This window comes from Pelmatolapia mariae, linkage group LG23 (genome assembly GCF_036321145.2).
Source record: "Pelmatolapia mariae isolate MD_Pm_ZW linkage group LG23, Pm_UMD_F_2, whole genome shotgun sequence".
In the NCBI taxonomy this organism is placed as follows: domain Eukaryota; kingdom Metazoa; phylum Chordata; class Actinopteri; order Cichliformes; family Cichlidae; genus Pelmatolapia; species Pelmatolapia mariae.
Genome location: NC_086246.1, coordinates 33,882,501 through 33,907,351, shown reverse-complemented (window position 1 = coordinate 33,907,351; position 24,851 = coordinate 33,882,501). Strand labels below are relative to the sequence as shown.

The 24,851-nt window shown below is 38.2% G+C and overlaps 1 protein-coding gene across 2 annotated transcripts in view; it reads right to left on the bottom strand.

The window, feature by feature from the left end:
- Positions 1-385: 385 nt before the first annotated feature.
- ect2 (epithelial cell transforming 2) overlaps positions 386-24,851 on the bottom strand; it is a 38,543-nt gene continuing 14,077 nt past the window's right edge. The window contains exons 10-24 of one of the 2 annotated variants that reach the window (XM_063466716.1): positions 24,062-24,124; positions 23,058-23,280; positions 21,502-21,626; positions 20,435-20,554; positions 20,288-20,356; positions 19,965-20,075; positions 18,003-18,099; positions 17,665-17,746; positions 16,435-16,513; positions 15,783-15,902; positions 12,487-12,625; positions 11,568-11,722; positions 10,827-10,934; positions 9,232-9,366; positions 386-1,787 (exon numbers count right to left, since the gene is read on the bottom strand). In XM_063466716.1, the coding sequence (XP_063322786.1) occupies positions 1,698-1,787; positions 9,232-9,366; positions 10,827-10,934; positions 11,568-11,722; positions 12,487-12,625; positions 15,783-15,902; positions 16,435-16,513; positions 17,665-17,746; positions 18,003-18,099; positions 19,965-20,075; positions 20,288-20,356; positions 20,435-20,554; positions 21,502-21,626; positions 23,058-23,280; positions 24,062-24,124 (1,716 nt within the window). In that variant the 3' untranslated portion in view covers positions 386-1,697. Of the gene's footprint in view, positions 1,788-6,863; positions 7,471-9,231; positions 9,367-10,826; positions 10,935-11,567; positions 11,723-12,486; positions 12,626-15,782; positions 15,903-16,434; positions 16,514-17,664; positions 17,747-18,002; positions 18,100-19,964; positions 20,076-20,287; positions 20,357-20,434; positions 20,555-21,501; positions 21,627-23,057; positions 23,281-24,061; positions 24,125-24,851 lie in introns of those variants that run through there. The other variant, XM_063466715.1, reaches the window with a different exon arrangement.

Here is a 24,851-nt window from a genome sequence, read left to right as displayed (position 1 = left end):
TGGCAAGAATTTAACCCTTTAAAACCTGAACCATGAAATAACTACCAATTTTTTTTTTACTGAACCTTCTGCTGAATTACAAAAACCACATAAATTAAATATTAATTTACATATGGGTTAATTTGCATCATATTTGCTACATATTTTCCCCGGTTTATTAATTATCGTGTTATTTATTTTGTTTTTACTGGTGGGACAAAAAAAAAAAAAAAATATATATATCACTCTGATCAAATATGATACACTTGACTTTAAAGGTTTAAGATTCGTTACATTTAACTTTTGTCATGTTTATTCAGAGACATGAACATTTTCAGGGATATAGTAAATAAATGAATTTATTTTAACACAAATGACTTAACGTATTTAGCCATCAACCCCTACATTTTCATGAAATGAAAACATACATTTTTAAGTGCATTTAATGTTGAGATAAAAGAACTAGAAATGATTAGGCTTGGTGAGAAGAGCCTTAAAAATACGAGAGAACAAACATAAATAATGTAATTCAGGGAAAAAACAAAACACAAAAAGGTACTAAGAATAAATATGTACACCAAGGCAGCATCACTTCTCAAATATACGCACAGATACAGATGTTGTGTAAAAAGGCTTTTAAAACAGGTACAAGTGTACATATGGTTTTGATCTGTAGAACTGAATCTCTCAAATGTTAAAATAGAAGCTTTATAAAAGCTGGAAGCTTAAGTTTACATTAACAAGGTGAGTTAATTACAATATTATTATATTCAGAGAAAGAAAACCTACAACACTACAATAAAACAATAACAAATGTCAGTTAAAGTGAGTTAATTTAAAAAAAAAAGAAGAAAAAAAAGGGCAAAACAAGTCGACACAAGAGATTAACTATTTTCCCCTGTTAAATAAAAAACCTAACTTCAAAATTGAATGTAATTTACTTTACCATAGCATTTAGCAACAAACGTGGATGGGACTAAATTCCCATTTAAACCACATGTATACAAACATGATGAAACTTGGTCTATGCTTATAACCACGAACAGCACTGAGCAGTTGCTTAGAAATCAGGAAGCTGAATAGGGAAACAGAAACACTGAAAATGTAACTAGTACACAGACACACACAGAAAATGTCAAGAAAAACTAAAAATTTGTCCTTCATTTTTTTAAAATTAAGTCAAACTGGACCAAAGCAGTGGCTATCAAAAACAAACATGGCACAGTACCGTTCCAGTTAGGCCCTAGTGATGCAGTTTTAATTCAAACATTGTGAGTTTGGGAAAAGAAAAAGAAAACAATACTACCCTATCTTGCCAAGTTAAGAATGGTATTCTGGCTTCCTGGAAGTTCGCAGCAAAATGACTAATATTAGCTGGATAAAGCATAAAAATTATGACCAGCTTGCCCCCACTGCTGCTCATATTTCAGATAGGAAGCCACAGACAACTGCAGGACAGTTCTGATACTGGCAAATATCAGTAAGTCCCTACATTCAGTGCATTATGATGGCTTAAAGCCATTTCTTCTGGATAGGCTAAATGTGTGTAAGCCTGAAGCACCAGTTTGGACAAATACAAGTTTGTCGTACTTTACAGGTAGCTTTAACTTTATGCAAATCGACCTATGTGGTCAAATCTTGCTGTTAGTGTCAGTCAAGGCAAACGAGGTGGAAAAGGCTAGTAATGACTCCTGCTGGTGCCTTCAAACAGAAGCATTTCAGAAGAGGTGGGTGGTTGAACGACTGAATGTGTGATACTTCCTCTCAAACATGGTAGGCAGATGGACCATGGAGGGTGAGTGGTGTGCCTGTAAATGGAAGAGAGATTTATTTATTTATTTTTTAAAAGAAAATGACAGACATGGAAGTAAAAGTACTTATAGTTAGTTATAGGTTAATACCCAATTGCCCCGTTAAAGAGTGATTCAGGTTTCTTGAAACACTACTTCCTATATTTATGTTTGCAACTGAACTTGTTATCATATAGGAAACTGGATCTGCTACAAGAAAAATCTAATATGGGTGGAGGTATTTCATGCAACTTGGAAAAATAGGTTTCAGCAAGGGAATATGAGAACGGCAGTTTTACCTATTATGTGTTTGTACACAGTCAACCATATTTATACAGTACCTTAACAGCAGACACCTTAGGGTGCTCTATATGAAGAAAATGCTAAAATATTAGAAAGAGAACCAATCTGCTGTCAACAGCAGAAAGGAAGAGCGTTTGGCAGAACTAGACTCAAAGAGGGACAAGTCATCTGGCAGAACTGGCTGTTGGGGGGTGAGGGGGAAAGATGACAAAAATATTGCACTTGCCCTTACTGTCCATTTAAAAAAAACAAACAAACAAACCACGAAAGGCGTTAAAGGGCCTGAAAAGTGAAGCCAGTGAGCAAGTGCATTAAATCCAGAGTCTAATCGTAGGCAGGAGGTGACTCCTTCAGTTTCAAAAACACATCCCACAGTACAGAAGTCTACAGAAGGGAAAAATAAAAAACATAAAATAGCCCTAGAGTCTGTTGACCTATGACTTCAGGAAATCCTTGAATCTCCAAACTGCAGTTGATTTTCAGTGCAGAACAAGGACCATCACCACATACAGTCCAAGAGGATGGGATTGAAGTGTCTAACCACAAGACCAGAAGCACCTGAATAATTTTGAAGATCTTGACAACAACAATCTAACCAATCAAACTAAAAGACAAGAAAGGCGAGGGCAAGCAGTTATTAGTAACTGGGTTTTTCAACTGCCCAAGTAGCCTCCACGGTGCTTTAAATATGATTATTAGCTCTGCAAGAGGTGGTAATCACCTTAGTTTTTATTCAAATATGAAGAAATCAATTCTTGCAGGTACCAAGTTTTTTTTTTTTGAGAAGGCAGTTTGAAATGTTTATTAGACTTTGTATTTGGGTACTCATAAATATGAATGAAGATCTGTATCAATTGGACATTTAACTTTTCCCACAATTAAATGGCAATTTAATGTTTCACCTCCCACTAAGGTAATTTAGATAATCTGTTGATTATCTGACTGCTTGCATTTGTTTTCCTGATTACAATCACTCTACACTCATTGTAACAAGTGTACAATGAAATCACTACATAATCACTGAAAGCTGACATAAACAAAGCAATAAGCTCTAATAAACTGAAAATATTGCAGAAATTGCGATGCATTATCATGCAATTTGGATAATTAAATCAGCTTACATGTACAGTTTGTATGTTTGTCACACTTAAATGTTTCAGATCAAACAAATCCAAATATTAGACAAAGGTAACAGAAGTAAACACAAAACGCAGTTTCTAAATAAAAGTGTTTATTATTAAGGGGGAAAAAATCCAAACCTACACTGCCCTGTGTGAAAAGTTGACTGTGGTGTATCACGTCTTTGGAAAGTTGAGTTCAACTTCTCTACCCACCCAAATGCCTGATTACTGCCACACCTGTTGTCAATCAAGAAATCACTTAAATCAGACCTGCCTGACAAAGTGGAGTAGACCAAAAGATCATCAAAAGCCAGACATCATGTCACAATCCCAGGAGATTCAGGAACAAACTAACAAAGTAACTGAGACCTTCCCAGGTTTACCACTCATGACCTCTTGGATGACGACTCATCCAAGAGGTCAAGCATTTCAGACACAGAATATCATACAAACCATAAAATATGGTGACTGTGGTAGTTTGATGGTCTGGGGTTGTTTGGACCTTGAAGAGTTGCTGTGGTAAATGGAACCATGTGGTAAATGGAACCGTGAAATCTGCTGTCTACCAAAACATCTAGAACAAGAGTATCCAGCCATCTGTTCATGACTTTAAGCTGAAAGTGCACTTGGGTCCTGCAGCAGGTCAATGATCCGAAAAACACCAGCAAGTCCAAGAAAAACAAATTGAAGACTTTGGAGTGGCCTAGTCAAAATCCTGTCCCGAATCCGATTGAGATGCTGTGACATGACCTTAAAAAGGCAGTTCATGCTCAAAAACCATCCAGTGTGGCAGAACTCCAACAATTCTGCAAAGATGAGTGAGCCAAAATTGCTCCACAGTGCTAAAAGAATCATCATCATCAGTTATCAAACACTTCCGTTATTAGGTTTAGGGGGCAATCACTTTTTCCACACAGGCCATACAGGCTTGGATTTCTTCTCATTTAATAAATATATAATAAATATTTAATAAATACCTTTATTTATAAACTGCATTTTGTGTTTACTTGTGTTATCTTTGCATTCAGAAAATATTCAGGTTCTTTCAGTTTTTGAATGCATAGTTCTTAATCTGATATAATGAAGTTGATATAATTTCTATGTTTGCCCATTACTCCACAGCAACTGTTTGAAAACAATATTGTAAATTCCTAAATTTATCACTCACATTAAGTATGCAGAATCCCAAGCAAGTACTTCGTAGAATCTCTTACAGAGGTAATCACTGATAGATGGTATAAGGCCAGGTGATGTAGACTTGTCTGTGCTGGAGTTCTCAAACATTTTACTAGAGAATCATCTTATTTTTCCTCATCGTTTCACATATATTCTATTTAATGTGTTTAAGCACCGGACAGAGTGTTTCTTCTAAAATTGTTGTTCTTACAGCAATTTCTCTTTGTTGCAAAATGCATTGCTTTTCACAGAGTCATATACATTTTGCTGGATGTAGACTGGTGATCAACACTGGTATTTAACAACTTTTAAATCAATTTTAATTTAAACAACGCCTGCAAAGACATACTTAAAATACTTTCTAAAGGCATTGTATACTCAAGCTTGACTCAGAGTTAAGACTGGGAGTGTGAGTCATACGCGTACGCGTATGCACCAAGTACAAAGTTTAGTTTATGTGGTGCAGCCTCATTTTAATTACTGAATGCAAAGAGACAAACATTGTTACTCAAGTCTCTATGCCTTTCAGTCCAAACCTGGCACCAAACTAATTGAGATGTGCAACCTTTGCCAATGCAATCACACTTCAGCAGCTTTCCACCTGGCTTTTACACACATGGCAAGTGCTCTTCACAAGCATTTCATCAGAGCCACAGTTTTTCCAAATACCCTGTGTGAAAATGCACATCAGCAGATTTATGCCTAGTTACAGTGATATAGCGCCAGTGTCATACAGAGGCATTTTTACTCTAAACATTACAGTTTGCATAGATGTGTGTCTTATTGGAATAAATTAAGCAGAGTTCATCATAACAGTGATACAGAAGCTTTTTTGTTCCCCCAATCTGTGAGGGCATTTGAAGTTTCAAGAATCAAGACTTCTTCAAGTTTTAGTTTGATTAGTTTGATCACTGCAAGAAGTATGATAATGGTGAGAACCAAAACAACGAATTCAAAAATATTTCAAGCCTACAAGTCCATTTTCCGTGTGAAAACGTAAGTATTTGAAGCTTTCTGTTAAGGTACAAATGTGTCTAAATTTTGCTTTCTTTGTCGATAAAGTTGTTTCTTCTTGATCTAGAGGAGACACTTCTTGAGTACACTCAACAACAGCTACTATTGTTGTATCTATAGTTTCTCATTTCAGCTCTAGCAAAACAATGATGGCAGATTCAAGGGGAAAAAAAACAAACCCCTGCTCATTGCTTTTGGGTTGCCTATGCAGGAATGTTGCCACACGTATCATTATCTACATGATGCCTGCATTTAAGATGCGATGGGTGTCTTTTTTGTAAGTGCACCTAATCAAAACAACACTTTCTATAAAAAGCTGGTATCATTATCAAGGAATTCTCCTTTTGCATCAGTGCAATTCTCACTTCATTTGCAATTCTTTCCCATATGACCATTTGTGACTGAGCAAAATGCCCATGTAAAAAAATAAATAAATAAAAAACCCAAAACAAAGCACAAACACAAACCAGAGACGAAATGGTACATTTTAATCGAGTTCTGTAGAATATGTGCCAGAAAAAAGGGGCATCAGGTAGGGGCAACACCAAGAGTGTCTGCAACCTCAATGCCACATAAAATCCTTCACACTGGTCCTTTAAATGGCTTCAGCTAATATGAGGCATTGTGTGCCTGGTGACTCAGGCATCACATGTGGTTAAAATGTATTACAGATAACAGCTGACCTGCCACTAAACATTAAAGCTCACATTAAAAAGTCACACTGACATTGTGAATACATTGACATTTTAATTTTAGTGTGCTGTTTGTGTGTAAACTAGCCGAAATACACAAAGCTCACTGCATACAAAAACTAAAGACTTTGACATTTTGATTTTTATTCTTGATATTTTCTTCAAGTGGCACTAAAAAGAACGGCTTTGATCAAAATAAAGATCGATAAGAGACAAATCATCCTGTCTTATAGTTGTAACGGTAACTGAATCATTCCTTTTTAATATTCATGAGTTGGCTCAATGCAAAATGAAACAATCTGTTTGTGAAATCAAGACTTCACATCTAAATCTCACCCCCAAAATAAGAGGTATCAATCTGGAATGACAGTCCCAGCTCTTCATGACCCCTGCTCATTACTAACATGTACACTGTACACCACCTGGTGAATATTCCCATCCACCACCAACACCACCACCACCACCACTCTGTAATCTAAGAAATTCTTCAGAAAAATTACTCCAAATCAACCCTTAAAATCTCCACCCTTTACACCTATACCAATCTCCAGTGGAGAGAAGCATTATACACAAACTGATGGAATCTCGTCTGTGTCGATCCGACTTGGGCTGTGGAGCAAATCTTTTATTTGTATTTTTCATTTTGCAGGGTCTCAGCTTCTAAGGAGTTGATTTGGGACTAGAAATGCACCAGTGATACTCTGATATTAAAAAGGCAAATGTGCCAAGACAGTTTAATGAGGATTAGTTTAAAACGGAAAATGAATTGGTGCACCCGAGACTGAAAGTGGACAACAATAATGTCTGCTCACGTCAAACTCCAGGACAAAGCTCAGCGATCATTTAAAGCAGAGTCTCTTTGCGAGGACTGGTCACGACAGCCTTCTGTGGATCCATGGGAACTTGAGGATTTCTGCATGACTCAGGAAAGACCCTACGTTTGGCATTAAAAGGTTGAGGACCTGGGGAGCTTGCTTGGAATCTTACAGAGGGCAGCGGTCTGGACAAATGTTGTCGAGATTTGGGTCGGGAATGTTTAGAGTTGAGCTGTGTGGAGTTTTGGACAGCTGAAGCAGAAGTAGAGGTGGGAGGATTTAAACAGGACGACTCCCAGGAAACAGGGAGGCTGGAATGAGTTAGTGCTGGTTGATTAAATAAAGAATCATTAAAAATGGGCTTAGATTCTCTGGTGACAGAGCAAGCATTAAGCTAGGGGTCTTGGCTCAACTCAGAAGCAATTTTGGGGACAGGATTTTTGGGGGGAGTGCAGGGGGTTCGCATACGATCAGGGATCTTGAATCTGATTGGAGGGTGGTCCAGAGAGTTAGAGCGCTGCACCACGGCACTGCTTTTGGTAGAATCATTCAAACTGAATGTTGAGGCAGCGCGAGGCATCTAAAGTACATAACAAAAGGGAGAAACAAACGGAGCAGGGTTTTACACTTAATGAAGGGGGGGAAAAGAAGAGGGCAAGAAAACAGACGAGCCAAAACATCAAAGAAACACAGATCAGTACAGTAACTGAAGGCTGTTTATAGGATTTCTTTGTGGATGAACTGGCAGAAATGGAAAATAATTATGTTTTTATTAGTGTATAATCATCTGAAGGCAAATCCTACCATGTAGTATCATAGTGGTTCTACATTACAGAACAGATGAGTTTTCCTATGTGCCTGAAAAGGCAAGGACCCCATTATATCTGCCATGCTGCATCGTACAGTGCGAATGACACTGTACGACAAAGCTGACGTCAAATTGACGCCACAGCCACCATTTCTGTCGCTCAAGCACCTCTCAATTTCTATAACCTGTGGCGCTACCATACATTTGTGTCAGTTTTCTTGCAATTTTAATGACATATGGGTTGACATATGACATACAAGTTCAGAGATTCACCTTTTCAAACTTGCAACAGTTTGAAAAGATGAGATTTTGTGGGGGGAAAAGACAAAACCTCACACAAACCCCCCTAAGCAATTCTTTTGCTTCCAGTTTTGATTTCTTCCATTTATCAGCACTGATGAAGAGGTTTTCTCTGACACCCATTATTCAGGAGAATACTGCAGCACAACAGTGAGCATGCGGCTGTGCAATAGCATTACCGGCGGTGTGCAAAGCAACCAGCAAGGCAGGTATACTGGGACCTTGAGGAGAGAAATTGTTCACTTAGCTGCAATCTGCAATGCCAACTTCTGGTAGAAGCCACTAAATCCTAATCTCTTCTAACTACACAATGTGCAAATACTAGCTTTGCTTGTTTTTTCTTTTGTTCAGTCAGAAAGATAACATTCAACTCCTCGCACAAAAAACTATTCTTAGCCACTATTGAAAATAATTTATGGGGTTACAGGAAAGAAACTCCATCTGATTAAAAAATAGTAAAAAAAAAATAAATAAAAAAATAATGACATAAATCTCTAGTCCTCATAAGCCAGCACCAAAAGTTGTACTTTGTCTAGTTTCTAAAATCTTTTTCACTTGCTGTTTACAAGAGGAGCTCTACATACTGCCATTAATCTGACTCAATAAGCTTTGAGCATTTACCCATGGATTATTCTGCCATACTGCAGTCTGCATTTACATGCATGTACCATTAGAAAGAAGCAAGTTACCTGAGATACTTATCAAAAAGGTAAAAATGTGATAATGTTGTTCTAATACTACACACTCAAGGGTTTTAGAATACATTATGATTAAATTAACCACTGAAACGCGCAAAAAGGAAAATAAGCAAGAAGACTATAGGACTATTTTTCTGCCAAAGAGAAGAAAGTCGCAGCACATTTAAGACCGCGAGCCCTTTTTCTGCTTTCTAATCAAGTTAGATGAAAGTAACTGACACCAATTGGATGTGTCTGATGGAGAGATCAATTACCTGATTCTCAGCAAAGGGAGAGAGATGGAGAAAACAGAAAAGCAATAAGGAACAGGTGGACAGATAGACGGTTAGAGAGACGGACAACCTCTTAGTATCCATCACTTTCATCATTTAGCACACACGTACACACACCAAAATGTAGTAACTGAGTTATACAGATGGTGAGTGTGAGTATTATAACACTAGAAATTAGATGATCTCAGTTTGGCTACATTATTAACACACCTTGTGTTAGCTAGTACCAGACTTAATAATGCCATATAGATAAATGAACTTACAGCCAACGTGGTGCTGCTGCCGACGCGGTTTTCACAGCTCAGCCTCTGGCTTTTCTCATCTGAAGGACTGTTGGCCATGAATGCCCTCTGGATCACACGCTTTGGGGTCTTTGTGAAAGAAAACGCTCTTGTCACCTATTACACACACACACACACAAACACACGGAAAATGTCAATAATTTCTGTTTTGTTGGCAGGTCTCTGTCATATGTGTAAAGGGAAAAGAAAAAAAAAGAAGCTCACTACAAGGCTCCACTTTGGTCCACTTGTTGCACCATGAAAACTCTAACACTTCTAGAACACCTGCTCTTCATCTTTGTCATAGGCGCCGCATGATATTTTTGCATTCAACAGGTTCTATTTTCAGCCACTTCATTTAGAGTATCTGTAGCTGTAACTCATTTTGCATTTGCTCTTAGTGTCCATCACTGCTGAAGCCACCTGCATAACTAGAGGATTTATTTCTTCCAAACACAGTGAAAAAAACCTACGTGCAGTTTTTCTGGCATTGAAGCATCTGTACGCGGCAGAGCATGGGTACAAATATGTAAAAGCTGTCATTATCAAAGTACAATCTGTTAAATTATCACATTTCATTTTTTTAAAAAGGGCAAAGGCCTCAATAATTACAAAAACACTTATGACAAGAAGTGCCCACAACAAAAACCACTGCTCATCTAATGAGCAGGCATTTAGTCAACATCTGGTAATTTGGTGTTCTTTGATATACAATTTGTTCAATTTGTTAAATCATTATCATATACTGTGTCAAAACTAACATAAATTAGTATATAGAACCTGGACTAACAGCTAAAATAATAACTGACAACCTCCCATTCAAGATCATCTACTCAGACACGTTCAGACAGATCCCAGCACACCAACTGTTTTTAGATCACTCTAGAAGGCCTTCCGTTATCCACATTGCTATTACTTTGCAGTTCAATCAAACATGACTGCAGACATAAGCTTCTGTTTCAAACTAACTTTTTTATTTTGGCCAAAACTAGCTTTTCATCCATTTCTGAAAAATGAAAATCAAGTTGAAAAATGACCATTTTGACACCCTGGAATAAATCCAGCACACACTACAGAAGTGCAAGGAGACGTGTAAGGGACTTCCAGGTTACTACCAGCCATATTAACAATAGTACAGGTGATTGAGATGAAGTAGGTATGTTTTTTGATTTTTATTGGACCATTTCTGGAACTTTCTGATCAACTTGCTTCTGAAGCTTTGCAGCTAGAGAAAACTCCCTGAGCTATAGATTCAAACATGCAGGACATCAGCAGAAGAAAATCTTCCACAAAAGCAGGTGTGACATCAGAGAGGGAAACGAGTTTTTCCATCGTGCTGCTGTTTTTTTCCATTAGCCCTTTCTATATCCATCACACCTACTTTTCTCTTTAGAACATCCAAAAAAACAAACAAAAAACAAAACTGCTAAGAATGTAAGGTTTTATACTCATGCTGCCCGTCTCTTTCCTCCCGCTGAGTCAATTTTTGGAGCCTTCCACCAAATATTAAAATCATTAATATTTAGGGGTCAATATTGGAAGGATTCCTTATTAAAAGCCACTTCTTTGGCCTTTACCTTTTTGGAGGTTTTCTTGATGGCCCTGGAGGCTTTGCTCAAGGTGCTGTCCATATCCTTGGTGCTGACCTGCAGTGAGTCTGGGTCTGTACACTGAATAAGGTCTTCCTGTTTGCAAGACAAGACGACAAAATACAAAAAAAGGTTCCAAACTCAGTATAGTAAATCATGACCTGAAGAGTGCAATTCAAGTAATCAGTACAGATGGATACATTTTACTCTGTTGTCGAACTAGTAGGCTGGTATGTGGAGGAGGATTAACACAGTCTTTATTTCCTTCTCTCCCTTACCCTGCAGTGGGCTTTTTAACAAGCTGAAGTCCTCTCATTGGTATTCACATTGCAGCTCTGACCCAGTGAAAAAAGCATTAGGAATGCAGCTGTGTGCCGTTTAGGCAGAACAGATGCCAACATCGCCCCCTGCTGAGTACTCTGCAAACTGCAGAATCTCAAATTAACATCTGCCAGTCAGCTCAACAATGCATGAGCTTAATCAACACCCGAGAAGTCTGATTTCTACCATTTCCCACAAGCACTAAATAACTGTTAATCTTTTATATGATTTCTCATTTTTGTTTCCATGAACAATAACTACGATATACAATATGCATTCCTACATCTAACCACATGTCATAAACATGCCCCGTCTTCTCATATACAAATGTATGAAACAAATACATTCGAACAAAAAATGTCATCCATTGCTTTCTTTCTCTTTATGTATGAGTGTGTTGCTTCTCACCGCATCAGCCCTGCAGATGGTGTTGGCTACATGGCGGCAAAGTGTTCGCAGCCAGGCGCTTTTAACCGTTTCCTCTCCAGCCAGTTGGAAGCTGAACAACAAGTTCTCCTGTTCAGTCGGAGGGCGAACCACCAAGGCGAATGCATTCACACACTCTGAAGGGAGGAATTGAAAGAGTGAGACCAGGACAGACAGTGACGGTGCAAGAGGGAAGATAATTAACAGTGACAAAAGTAAGGGGCTTTAGAAAAAGAAAAAAAGAAATCAGGCAGTGAGAAGAGAAAGAAATGAGAAAGAAAAAAGGAAGATCAAGGGAGTGTGTGGGATGAGGAGATGGGAGAAGAAACTGTTGAAAAGAGATGAGCAGGAAGAAGTGATGGTAACACTTAAGACTGCTGGGGGTGATGGGTTACAGAAGCCAGAGTCATCTTGTGCAAAAGAATATTCAAAAGTTCATCTAATGAGGCTTCAGCGGTCCAAGTCAGACAGACTGAGTGGATATCTTCTAAAGTTAGTTAGCTCTGTACTTCTACAGCCAGGGTGTCCTTGTTTAGCTGCAGTGTAAGTAAACAAAGTACTCTCTTAAAAACAAATGAAGAAAAGGGATTATAACAACAAACAAAACCTGCGATTGTTCAGATGGACTGTTTGAGGGAAAAACAATAAATTAAATTAATTAATTAAAGATAACTAACATTTTCAGTTAGTTGGAAGCTGACAGTTTCTTTAAAATTTTTTACGGGGCTACCACAAAAGACATGCATTTAAAAGCATTTAAGCATGATACAGGATTTTTCAAAAATAAAACTTAGAAATGAAATTATTTAATCTTCTGCTCCACTTACAACTGATCATATTGACACTGAGATGACTTGCAGATGAAATGTTAAGATGCAACTGTACATTTTGCCAATTTTACCTTCTGTGTCTTGCAAGTCCAGCACTCGTCGAATCTGAGACAGCGGCATTAATGCTATGTGTTTCAGTGGGGGCGGTGGTCTCGTCTGTCCCAGCGGACTCTTGAATGTATTGATCACCTTGTGTCGCTTCCTTGCAATCTGTAGAGATGCAGGCACCAACTTTGGAGGTAAGTGTGAAAGTCAACTTCAAAGTAACATCCCTTGAGTGTGGGTGCATTTTGCAGTATGTGGGTGAAGCTGCTATCGATTGCTTGGCAATAAATCAATGATGCCTTCATAGAGGTAAACGATGCAACTCATTAATGTCACGTTAATTAGGAGATGAGAAGGAAGATAGAAGAGGCAGAGAAGAAAGGAGGGAGATGTGGGAGAGGATAAAATACAACACAACATTCCAGGTCAAGAGTTAATCAATGGTTGCTGATGATAGAGAGTAGTGAGGCCACTCATGACAATGGCCATTCTATATATTAAAACACACACAGTGTAGCTGCTGAACACACAGACAGGCTCATTAGGAGGCGTCACTGACACTTCTGAATCAGCGCAGCCGCTAACCTCGTCTCTTTCATGATTGCCTGCCATGTTCCCATGCTGACCCACTGCTAATTAACACACACACTTTGTGTCAGCAGTGATAGACTGCACATTCCTGATTTGGCAAGAGACTTGCACAGCATATTCTGAGACACACGCTGTGAGACTCTCCTAAAACCTCTGAAGCCTTTGGCTTCTTTTTATCTTTATCATTTTTGTTGGGAAACATAACAGCTCAACATATACAAGGCCAGATAAGCAATCTTGGGTGCAAGGGATATTTTAGGAGAATTTTGAAAAGTAAGCCCTATGATAAGACTAAAGTCACAGATGGAAAACACCACTAACAGCAAAAGTAAATCTAGCTGGCCCCCTGTGTGACAAAGAATCTACATCATACTATGACTACGTAACAACTTTAAACCACGCATTACAGCTGAAAGACGATAACTTCTGCACCGATTACTATTAATATAGCATTCGATTATTCTTAATCACAATAGCAGACCAACACTTACAATAAGTGTTTGAACAGGGAGTAATTACCCAATTAAAAATACCGACTGCTGCCAGTGCTGCCCCTAGTAGAAACACCTACGGTATCAATTTCAAACTCCACCGTCACCCTATTGTCTCAAGTAGATTCATATAAGTCCAAAAAACAGACAAAAGAAATGGTAATGGTCTGCATCTGAGGCTACATCCACACGTACACGGGTATTTTTGAAAACGGAGATTTTCTGTTTTCGTTTTAAAAAATAATCCCGTCCACACGTAAACGCAGAAATGAAAGAAAACGCTGCTAGGAACATGCCAAAGCAACAGGTGGCGATATATTCCTAACCGTGTAGAAATGTTGGCCAATCAGAAGTCTCGAAGCCTGGGTGGGAAATAGTAAACAAAGATGGCGCATAGAAGCAGAACCGAGTCCTATGTGTGGAGGGACAGTAACTGTGTGTGTATATGTAAGCATTTAAACACTGCAGAGAGTACAATTACAGTACCAGTATTTTGCCTAAGTCCCCCATTGTAAAAATTCATTTCACCGAAACAATAACGTGGCGCACAATGTGACGTCAAAAAAGGCGCACACCTTTGACGCTGCGTTTTCTCCGTTTTCCTCGTCCACACGTAAATGCAAAGAGTTTTCGAAAATATCCACCCTGGCAAGCGTTTTTGAAAATCTCCGTTTTCAGTGACCGAAAACGCCGTTTACGTGTGGACGAAAGGTGCAAACGCATAGAAAAATCTCAGTTTTCAAAAATACCTGGGTACGTGTGGACGTAGCTTGATTTTTTCTGGAGATGCTTAAGAGATGCTTTTGAGATATTTAAGAGATTTTGTTGTTGTTGCTGTTAAAACCTTATTTGAAACACGTTTCTCCACGTTATACTCTTTGGAAGAAAAGGAAACCCAAGTTTCCTTTGGCTTAATATGAACTAGTGGCATAAATGTTCATAGTGTTTATAGTGAAAGTTATGATTGAGGCATGACTGACACCAATCATATGTTTTTAAGAGCAGACTTTGTATGCCTATATTTTTAGTAACCCTTTTTGAACCAAAAGAACGTCATATTTTTTTAACCCTTTCACACATAGTGGTCACTACAGTGGACAGCTATTCAAAGGCTGTTTTCTTGTATTTGTGTCAGTGTTGATGGTATACTTGGACATAAACCACTACACTGGACACTAATGTGTCACTCCATACCCTGCCAACCACTGGTCGTTTAATGTTACTATAGATGTATGATGCGTTTCATTGTAATTATTGTTATTTAACCCTGTCATGCATGAATTATGACAACCTCAATCAGGATTTTTTTCTTAAGTGTTTTTATTTATCTTTTCATGCATAAGATGAATAGAAATACTTCAGAAAAGTTATAATTCATACATGAAAGGGTTAAATGGATTGCATGACTTCAACTTCACGGAAAGGTTATGAAATTGTTATGAAAATGCAGTTAAGTATGCAAAAAGAGCCCATGCTTAAAAACAAAAACAAAAAAACTTTGCAAGCTAAAACATAAGTACAAGAAAACTTTCACTTATATATAGATAGATATCTATATATATCTATATCTATATATAGATATTTTTAAATGGCAAAAGTGTTGAGTAAATGAAATCAAAATGACAGACAATCTGTGCCTTTTGCATGGACGATTTATCTTGATCAATGTCACAAATGTGCTTAAACATGATCCACCCACCCGTAAACAGTATTGCCTTAAAGTCTCTGTAGCTTAAAGCAAATTTACTTACAGTGTCAGTTCTATAATATGTCTTTGTCCTGTCTTCATTCGCTCACCGCGGCAGATGGCCACCCCTCCCTGAACTAGAGGTTAATTCCGTTAAAAGGGAGTTTTTCCTTCCCAGTGTCGCCGAAGCACTTGCTCATAGCGGGTCATGTGAATGGTGAGGTTTTGTCAGTTGTCTTTGTACTATTGTAGGATCTTTACCTTAAAATGTAAAGTGCCTTGAAGCAACTGTTATTGTGATTTGGTGCTATATAAATAAACCTGAACTGAAATTATTAATTTAGCTGCAAAAGAGCTTTACCAAACAACATAAATATGAAGAAATGTTTATACATTTTTAGTTAAGCCCAAAGGTAGATTCAAATACAGCTTAGGTTTCAGATCTGGTGTGGTAAAGGTAACCTTTACATTGACAGTGGGTTCAGGGGTTAATAAGTGTGAATCTGTGTCTTTGTATGACCAAAACTTTAATAGTGTGTTGATGCATTTTCACCTCAAGACAGTCATTGAAGAGGAACAGTGTGACATTTTCACCACGGTCACATGGCTGATCTCCCAGAGCAATGGTTTCTACTCGGTAAACGAGGCTGCGATGGGAGGACAGCAGGTTGGCCTGGAAAGAGAAAGCACGGCAAGTAGCAAGAAAGTGAAGAGGAAATGGTGAGTACATGTTTAAGAGGGAGGCAGGCATGTCCAACAGCTCAACTAGCTCATAGTTTAGATGGCAGTAGCCCTAGACAGGCAGCCAATCACAGGCCTGACACAGACGAAGACAAACTGTCAAAGTCCCATTTGCACTTACAGGTTATTTAGACTTGCCAGTGGTTTATTTTTGGTTTCTCTCGAGTCCCTTTAAAATGCTAAATTATTATTATTCTTACAAACCCACTTCCCAAAACATTAGGATGCATTATAAAACGCAACTACATTTTAACTGCAAAAGTACAAATACTATTGTTCCCCCTCCACATGACTGAAATAGTCTGCCTGGTCTGTTTAGTGGTTAGGGCCTGCCTTCTGGAGGAAAACTAGAAGACAGACGTTCACTGTCACAATTTTTGCATAGAAATGAATTAGTACACAATCTGCACTAAAATGAGTGTAGCAATCACACACATGTAAACAGCAGCAATCTTCAAACTTACAGGACAACCATCAACTTCATAAACAACATCAAAGATTTGCTTCTGGCCTTCAGTTTTCCTTTTGTCCTCATTAATGTGGCTAAAGAGAGAAGACATCAAAAAGATGTTATTAATGCTTAAGAAGAAAAAAAATCAAAATCATTCAGTGGGCCACTGGAAAGAAATCAAAATTGCTTCATAATTTATCAACTGTCTTAGTTTTGCAAGGATAGTATTTATTTCCGTTTTAATTGTTGATAAAAGTCAATCATAACCACAAATACAGAACATGGCAATTTGCTAACAACTGCAACAAAAAGTTAAGCCAGTTAGGGGAAAAAAAAGGTCATACAATATATGAAATCATTCCTCAGTCTTGAAGGTCCCTTTAAATTGTATTAAATCATGTTAGTGCTGCATATTTTTCCTTTTATGAATCCATGCATCAGTGTATGCTGATATTAGAGTACTGACAAATACAGTCACTGGAAGCCGGTATTGGATCGATTGTGCGTTCGCTGGACATTTAGGAATGTAATGAGGAGGTGAAGTACTTCGAAATGGTTAGAGAATACATTTCTCTTAGGCGAGTACATGACACAAAATTAAAAACCCAGTTGGCTGTTGGTTAAAATGCTGTTTTGACCATTAAGAAAATTTGACAAGGTGGCACTCCACTGAATTCCACCTTGCAGACTACTTCTGCTAATTTCAGGGGAAATTATTATAGCCAACTGTTTAAAACATCTGACCCAGTTAAAGCCACATGAGAATGTAAAATGAGACTGGTTATCACAGATGTGTGCACTGTTGGATAGAATGCGTCTCCAGCTGGAGATGATCAAAGTCCAGAGGTGTGACCTTAAAGTTAAACTGCAAAGTCTAATTAATTTAAGTAGCATAACCACCAACTATACAAACGGTTTTATTATTCTCTACTATTGCACATTTCATGCTTTACACATGCATACACCTGTATTAAAAGGTAGCTGTTTTCTCAGACTATGGCTCCAAGAATATCTGCAGCAGTTCACAAAATTCTGGCTTCAGATGTGTCAAGATTTAAACAGCTTCAATTATTGCCGAATCTTTACTGAACAATGGTCAATTACTACAATTTGAATATGCATGATGGTCAAGACTCATTATGATAAAAGAGAATTCACAAGAAAGTGTTAAAATGTATAAATGATCAAACAACACTAGCTGAGAAATTCTCACAAAAGCAAGGTTAAGGTCACACCAACTCACGTCATGACTTCTTTCAGAGACTCAATTGCTTTCTCCAGTGTTATCTTGTCTGGGTTGTCATCCGATGTATGTTTCTTTATGTCTGGAATAGAGAAAAGAATGGAAAAAGTTTTGTAAGAAGTAGACAGGAGAGAAGAGATGAAAATCACAGAGAAATACGAACAGAAAAGAATACAGAGGAAGAGAAGTTACAAATGGGGATCAACAGGAGATAAAGAAAAATGGTGGCAGATGTAGACGGGGAAAGATTTAAAAAAAAAAAAAAAAAAGACCAGGAGGGTTGCTGCAAAAAGTTCATCTAAACTATTTTAACAAAGGGTTATATATTTATGCATTACCATTAAGAAGAAGGGCCACGCTAGGCAGTCTCTGTACTGGTCTGATGAGCAGCTCCACCAGTGTCTGCCTGCCACATTCTGGCTTGGCCTGGTTAATCTGTATAATGGAAGCAAATAAAATTGAAGCTTGATTTAGACTTCTGCAGGTTATTTAAATCCTAATTTTCGTGATAACTGGAAAATTTATTCTTAAAAAAAGTTAATAAAATAAAAGAATAAAAAATAAATAAATAACCAAAACATAAAAAACAAGGACCTGTCCACATCACAACACATGTCAAAGTAATAAATGCTATGTCTGTTTTATCTGTTGCTTATATGTTTACATGCACTGGAGAAAGCCAATTTAGGCCTGGCTCAAGAAGTTGAGCAGGTTGATCATTCAGAAGGTTGGTGGTTCAATCCCCAGCTCCTCTTGTCTGTAGTCAAGATTGTTGGAGTATCTCTGGGCATGAGACTGAACCCCAAGCTGCCCCTGATGCAGCCATTGGAGTGTATATGTGTTAAGTTAAAAGAGCTTAGGCACATAAAAAAGTGCTTGTATCAATGTGTATGTGAATGGGTGAATGAAGCTTGTAAGAAAGCATTTTGAGTGCTTGAGTAGAAAAATGCTATGCAAGTACTAAACAATTTAATAGTTAGGTAATCTGAGGTGGTGTTTATGTTTTATTAATCTGTGAGTCTTCTTCTGAGCATCTGATTTTCTAAGCCAGCGAAAAGTCTTTAGACTGTGCCAAAGAAAATTGATCATCACGACAAGGTGGGGCCAGGTTTCACAATGAGCATACCCGAAACCCTGGCTGATTAGGTCCCACACCCGCTTTCACACCTTGGCTCATGTGATTAGAGGATCACCAGGGGGTCCTTTGTCCCTCTTTGGGGGGATACTCCCACTGGGTTTAAATCTGGGACTCTCGGCCATTTGACCTTAGAACTGAAGAAGCTTCTCGGATGAGAGGTGAAACGTCTTCAAGCAACTTTAAGAAGTCCACACGCTTTTCTTTGCTAACTCCTTTGACTACGATGACCTGGATGACTGAGAACCTTCGCAGACATCAAAAAATTCTGGAAACAGGCCAGTTAAATTAGGGTGTTTAAGGTCATCTTGTCATCATGTTCAGACAGCATCCAGTGTGGCAGCTTTTGTTATGTTGTTCCCTGGAAGCTCAGTTCTTACCACTTGCACTGTTTGCGCAAGTTCGAGGTCTGCAGTGAAACTGCAACGCAGACAGCCAACATCAGCTTCTGTTTTGAATTCATGAAATGAAATATTGCTGGTGATGAGAGCCTGGTCTCCCGCTACAACCACTGTAATTTTCAGTTGAAGAGTCCACAGTTTATAAGCCTGAGGGTAGCACATTAAGTGAAGAGCGACACTGGGAGCATGGTCACATTATCTCTTTTTTTTTCCTCTCAGCATTCGTTGTGCACTGTGAACTTGTCCCCTTGGGTCAGACTGTCAACAAGAGATTCTACTGTAATGTGCAAAATCTACTGGTATGTGACAGTGAACATTCAGAGGAAACAATCTAAACTGAAGGTGTGCGCCATGTTGAGTGCACAATGACAGCAAAAGTCTTTTATGCATACCAACACAATCTTCACCTCATCACCTGACCCACTCACCAGATGTGGCAAGTTGCAGGGAGGGAGTTGCCTGCCAAATTCTCAAAATTAAAACTCAAGTTGAAGGATCGCAGTTTTGATAAAAATTGAAGAGAGTCAGTGTCAGTCATAGATGGACAGGTGCAAGGGGACATAATGTGACTTCCTCTGAAAGATTTAGTATTTGCAGCAGTAAACAGTCAAAAGACTGTGGATGCAAAAATCTGTCAAATTTAAATCAAGTTTGGGGGGGGGGGGGGGGGGGGGAGTGCTTTTTTATGTATCAGATTTTTTTTTTGCTCATGAAGTCATGAAATCCACTAGACAGGCAAAAATACACAAACATAAAGGTCATACCTTGAGGAATGCATGAAAGCGTGGTTTTTGTTTCTCAGACCGAACAATGGTCTCTTTGCTCATTTCAAAAAAGTTGACAAAGGGGGGATAGGCCTTCACCAGCTCTTTAGACTATAAGGAAGGGAACAAAAAAAAAAACAAAGGAAGAGTCACACAGAAGAATGAAGTTTACTTGAGAATCGAAAATACTAGTCTCATTAAGTAATTTGACACACCATGATGCCGATATCAATTTCTCTCTGACTTTGACCAGCCTTGACCACCAAAGCATGTGTGAACTTTTATAGCATGTATACATCATGTATAAACACGTAGAAACTCACGTATTTCAGAATGATGTTTCCAACGCTTCTGTTTTCTGACCAGTCTGTGAGGAGCTCCTCAAGATCATTCTGATCAACAGACCAGAAGGTTAACAACAAAACTTTTCTCCGATTTTTGCATAAGACAGACGTTTGGGGATACATTACCTTTATTCTGGTATGAACTTCATAGATGTCTGGGATGCTGCCAAATATTGTCTTAATCTCCTCTTGAGCCAGGATAGGTCCACCCACCTGTCCCTCTTTTTCCAATGGATGCTTGAAAAGCTAAAGATTAAAATAAATATGGGAAATACTTTATTATACACCATGAAGAACCAAGAATGATCCACATGTCAAAAAATCAAAGACCAACATTTTAGATGAAATGACAATCCAGAGCAACGTACCCAGAGATGGGGATATTTTCTGGATATTATTTTTCAATTGTCTTCTAATCATACATGAAGAAAATGGCTTGAAGTTTTAGTATTTTCAGGCTTTTATGCCATCATGTTGTGTTCAAGTTAATTCATGTAAATGTGGACATCACTTGTGAGAAAAGACAGAAAAGGTATAATACATTTTATCTTTATCTGTTTTTCCCATCTCCAATCAACTGTGCCATTGTTGTTTCAGGTTGAAAAATGAAATCCAATTATCAGTCTACTGTCATTCGAAACACGAGCTTATACCATCTGCTTTAGTAATTCCCCGTGTCTATAAATACTAAAGAAAAAGAAACATGACCGAACAATGAAACATGTGGCAATAAACAGCACTACATCTTTTTTTAGGCATGCATGAAATTCTGAATCTCTGAATTATGGAGTCAGTTTCTGCTGTGTTTTTCTTTGATAAAAATCACAGTGGAAGAGCCACAGAAGCAACCTGAAAGTAAGCAACATCAAAATGGAGGAAATCCAAAAAAGATAAAGAAAAGAAAAGAAGCAAAAAAAAAAAAAAAAAAAAAAAAGAGTAAAAGATTCTCAAGCGGAGACAGAGAGAGAAATGGTCAGGCAGGTCATTTTCTCCCTCACTGGTCAGCTGTCTGACTCTCTGCTGGGACCAACTGATAAGACAGGCCAAGTTGCAGCTTGCAAATACACACATACACACACAAACCTTTAATGATTATAGTTTAGCCTCAAACTGTCGCCAGGGACAACACACTGGTCGACCTGAGGGGGAATATTAGAACTGTGCACACCATGTGAACACAGACACACACCTACCTGTAGGATGGTGCTTAAAATGTCTACATAGTTGCTTTCAGTTTGGTAGAGCTCCTTGGAGACCTGCCACCTGGCTGACTGCTTGGAAAGAACCGGAGTTGAACTCTTAGAAGGCTTGGAACTCTCTGGAGGAACAAAGAAGCCAGGCAGGAAGACATAAGGTTATAATGGTGCACTGAAGTACAGGCAGAGAGTGCCAGGTGTCCATCCACTATCATAGCTCGTTAATAACTATGACTGGCTGAAAACAAAATTATTATTATTAATATAAATATTTTTTATGTACTGTAAGCCAATTCTGTTGTGCGGGTTACTGGCACAATGTATGTAATGGAATGACATTACATACAGTACAGAAGTATGTAAATGCAAAAATATAGGTTATAGGTTTTTAATAGGTTTTGGTTTATTCATGTTGGTACACAGAGTTAATAAATATATTTATTTGACTTTAAAGAATTATTTCCTTTTACATGGCCTGGCTGACCTCATTGGTCTTTACAAGCCAGTGCTCTCAAAGTTAGAGAACATGCCATTTGCCAAATGGAGAGTCAGACGTTCACACAAAACGTGTCTTACATTGCTCTGTGCTGACTGTGAAGACTTCCTTGAGAAATTTCTTGGCATTTTTCCTAAAACTGAGTTATCAGAAGCTGAACGTGCCAGAGCTAAGTGGTTATGTTTATGTCTGCCAATGGCTATTTTTTTTCATCTGACATCTGTTACATGTTCTGCTTTTATCTTATCCCCCCCCAACACTTTAAGCCAAATTAAAGTATTAAACTATGCTCTTTAGACGAAGGTACTGCATTGAGTGGAAGTAAGGCTAGTATTTTCTAATATTTGGTGACTAGTCAGTTGCAGTGCTTAAGATTTTCTTTTTGTATACAATGATACTTGTAATCTCTTCATTATGGGTTTTTATAGTTAAGCCATGCACAGTTACACTATCCACTGAGCTATCCAGAAATTAAACCTTAGCTTGTTTGAGGGTGACAAACTGGCGACTGGTGACTACTTCACATTTGTACTCCATTACACTCAGCTGGCCTGGGAGTGATTGAGAACATAACTAAAAAACAGAAACAATTTGGTTTTGTTCCAGATAACTACATTACTGTAAAGGCAGTTTGTCATCCTTCAAACAATAACTTTGTAATAGCTCTTAATTAATGTCAACCAGTATCACCACTGTCCTGCTCAAAATCCAAACCTCCATAAGTTCCCTGGTGCTGCTCTTCTTCTGGTTGTTGACAAGCATTTGTAGTCAGGTGGGACCTTTTTCTCCTCTCCTCCCTGTCTGTCCTACTCCTTTCCCTGGTTTTCCTTCTTCCTATCCTAGTCTTGGTCACAAAACTGTCTCCTACTCTGTCTTCTGGAAATAAGAGTTGTGTACAGTTTTCATCTGAAGAAAGAAAAACTCAACTAAAGCACAACCACAGTGGGAAGAACAAACGCTGCCTGCAGGGATACATTAATATTTAGCAAAATTTATATATGACATAATTGCTCAAGAGTTGCATAAAAGACACTGTCATCCATTCTCCCATCAATACCTGCCAAAGCCTTGCATGTCTCTGGAGTATTAGAGATGTCCAGCAGTGAACCAATAGACAACGAGTGCTCTGCTGACGGTCTTTTGCGCGGAGGGAAGGGAGAGATCTCCGTTTCTTTGGTGAGCTGAGCCAATGTGTCCTTCAGACGTCGACGCTTACGGTTACTGTTTGGGGTGGTGAGGGAAAGGAGGGACACTGCTTTCTTCATAGCTGGGCTGTCATTCTGAAGTGCAGAGAGGAAAAAGAAAGCTCATGGTAAACACAAAGAAACCTATGTAAAAACTAAAGAATGAAAAGGTCATGAACATTTCTTGCAAATTATGAAATGAATGAGAAGTACAAAAAGGCCAGTATGGATCATCTACACTTAATCTTATCCCTCATTTCTACGTTGCATGTGGAAAGGTACCCTGAGATTTTACAGTTCATCATGGACACTTTCTGGAACTTGACACAGTTTTTCGACACAACAGTTGCTTCCTCAATATTGTGAGGAAGTCCAAGATGAAGCACGGATTGTTATGCAGGGCGGCCATGGTTTTTAAATGTTCAAATAATTATTTATTTATTTGTTTTACAGCTATACAGCTTCAGCTAGTTTTGTGATAATACTGTGTAATCTGGATCCAGCATAAAGCTTGAGAGTGATAGGAAACTCCATAATGAAGTGAAAGGGGTAAGACTTAATATGGCAAGACTTAAAAGAACAGATGGCAGTTTACCACTGGTCAGGAATACGCAAGCTAAAACCACCAAACTAACAAAAGTTAAGTATTTAAACAGGAACAGGGACAATGTAAACAAAGAAAAGAGCTTAGAATTAAAAAACAAATCGGAGAACTGTTTCTAAATACTGGCTGTATGCTGTACTTGCACATCTAGAAAAAAAAAAATCCTCCTTGTACCGTTTGTTGTCTTACATAAATATAACATATCCATTTTTTGTGTACATAATTTTTACTTTTATAGATACACAAATAATAATTTAATAATCATGTACTCACCTTCTCATAGAGGTACATGGATTCTCCAGCTCGAGCATCCATCTGAATACTTCCCCAGAACCACTGCGACAGAGAAGAAACAGTTTTTATTGACCCGAGTCAGGACAAAGACAGAAAAAGATTAACAATGCTTAATATCGTACCCTTTCCTTTGAAAACCAATAAAACTGACAAAGTAAAGAAAATGATACCACTATATTAACTGTGTAGTTAACAATACAGGCAAACCAAGTTATGTAGATGATTTAACCTTTTCATCCACTGGAAGAGGAACTCTATTTTTCACCCCCTCTCTGACAGCATCGGAAGGAAAAGGGGGGGAGCAGAGACAGTATTGATTGAGATTTAACCTTAACAGAATCCTGATCAGATAATTACTCTGTTTCAGAGCATTCATTATTTTGCTCTGGTCCCTTCTGTGTCCCTGTCCTCCTGCAACATAACCCCAGTGGACACTAATTATTCAGCTATGTCTGGACAGTCTTAGCCACTACCAATCAAACTTGTTTTTGTCTTGAAGTTGCACAGAAACATTACTGTGTGTATTAGATGCTGTTGTGAACTTTTAATGGCTTGTTGGGTGATGTTAAGCAGCTTTAGTAGTTGATCTCAAGAATAACAACAAAACATGGCAGCAAAGCAGAGGAAAAAAAAATGTGCAGTTTAGAGCAAACTGAAGGCAGAGTTTAATGACATATAGGTCTGACCAATGAGAAGTAATAATAGAGTAATGACTACCTGTTACCTTGAGTAATAGCTTCTTCTGGGTCAGAACATCAGTACTTTAAAA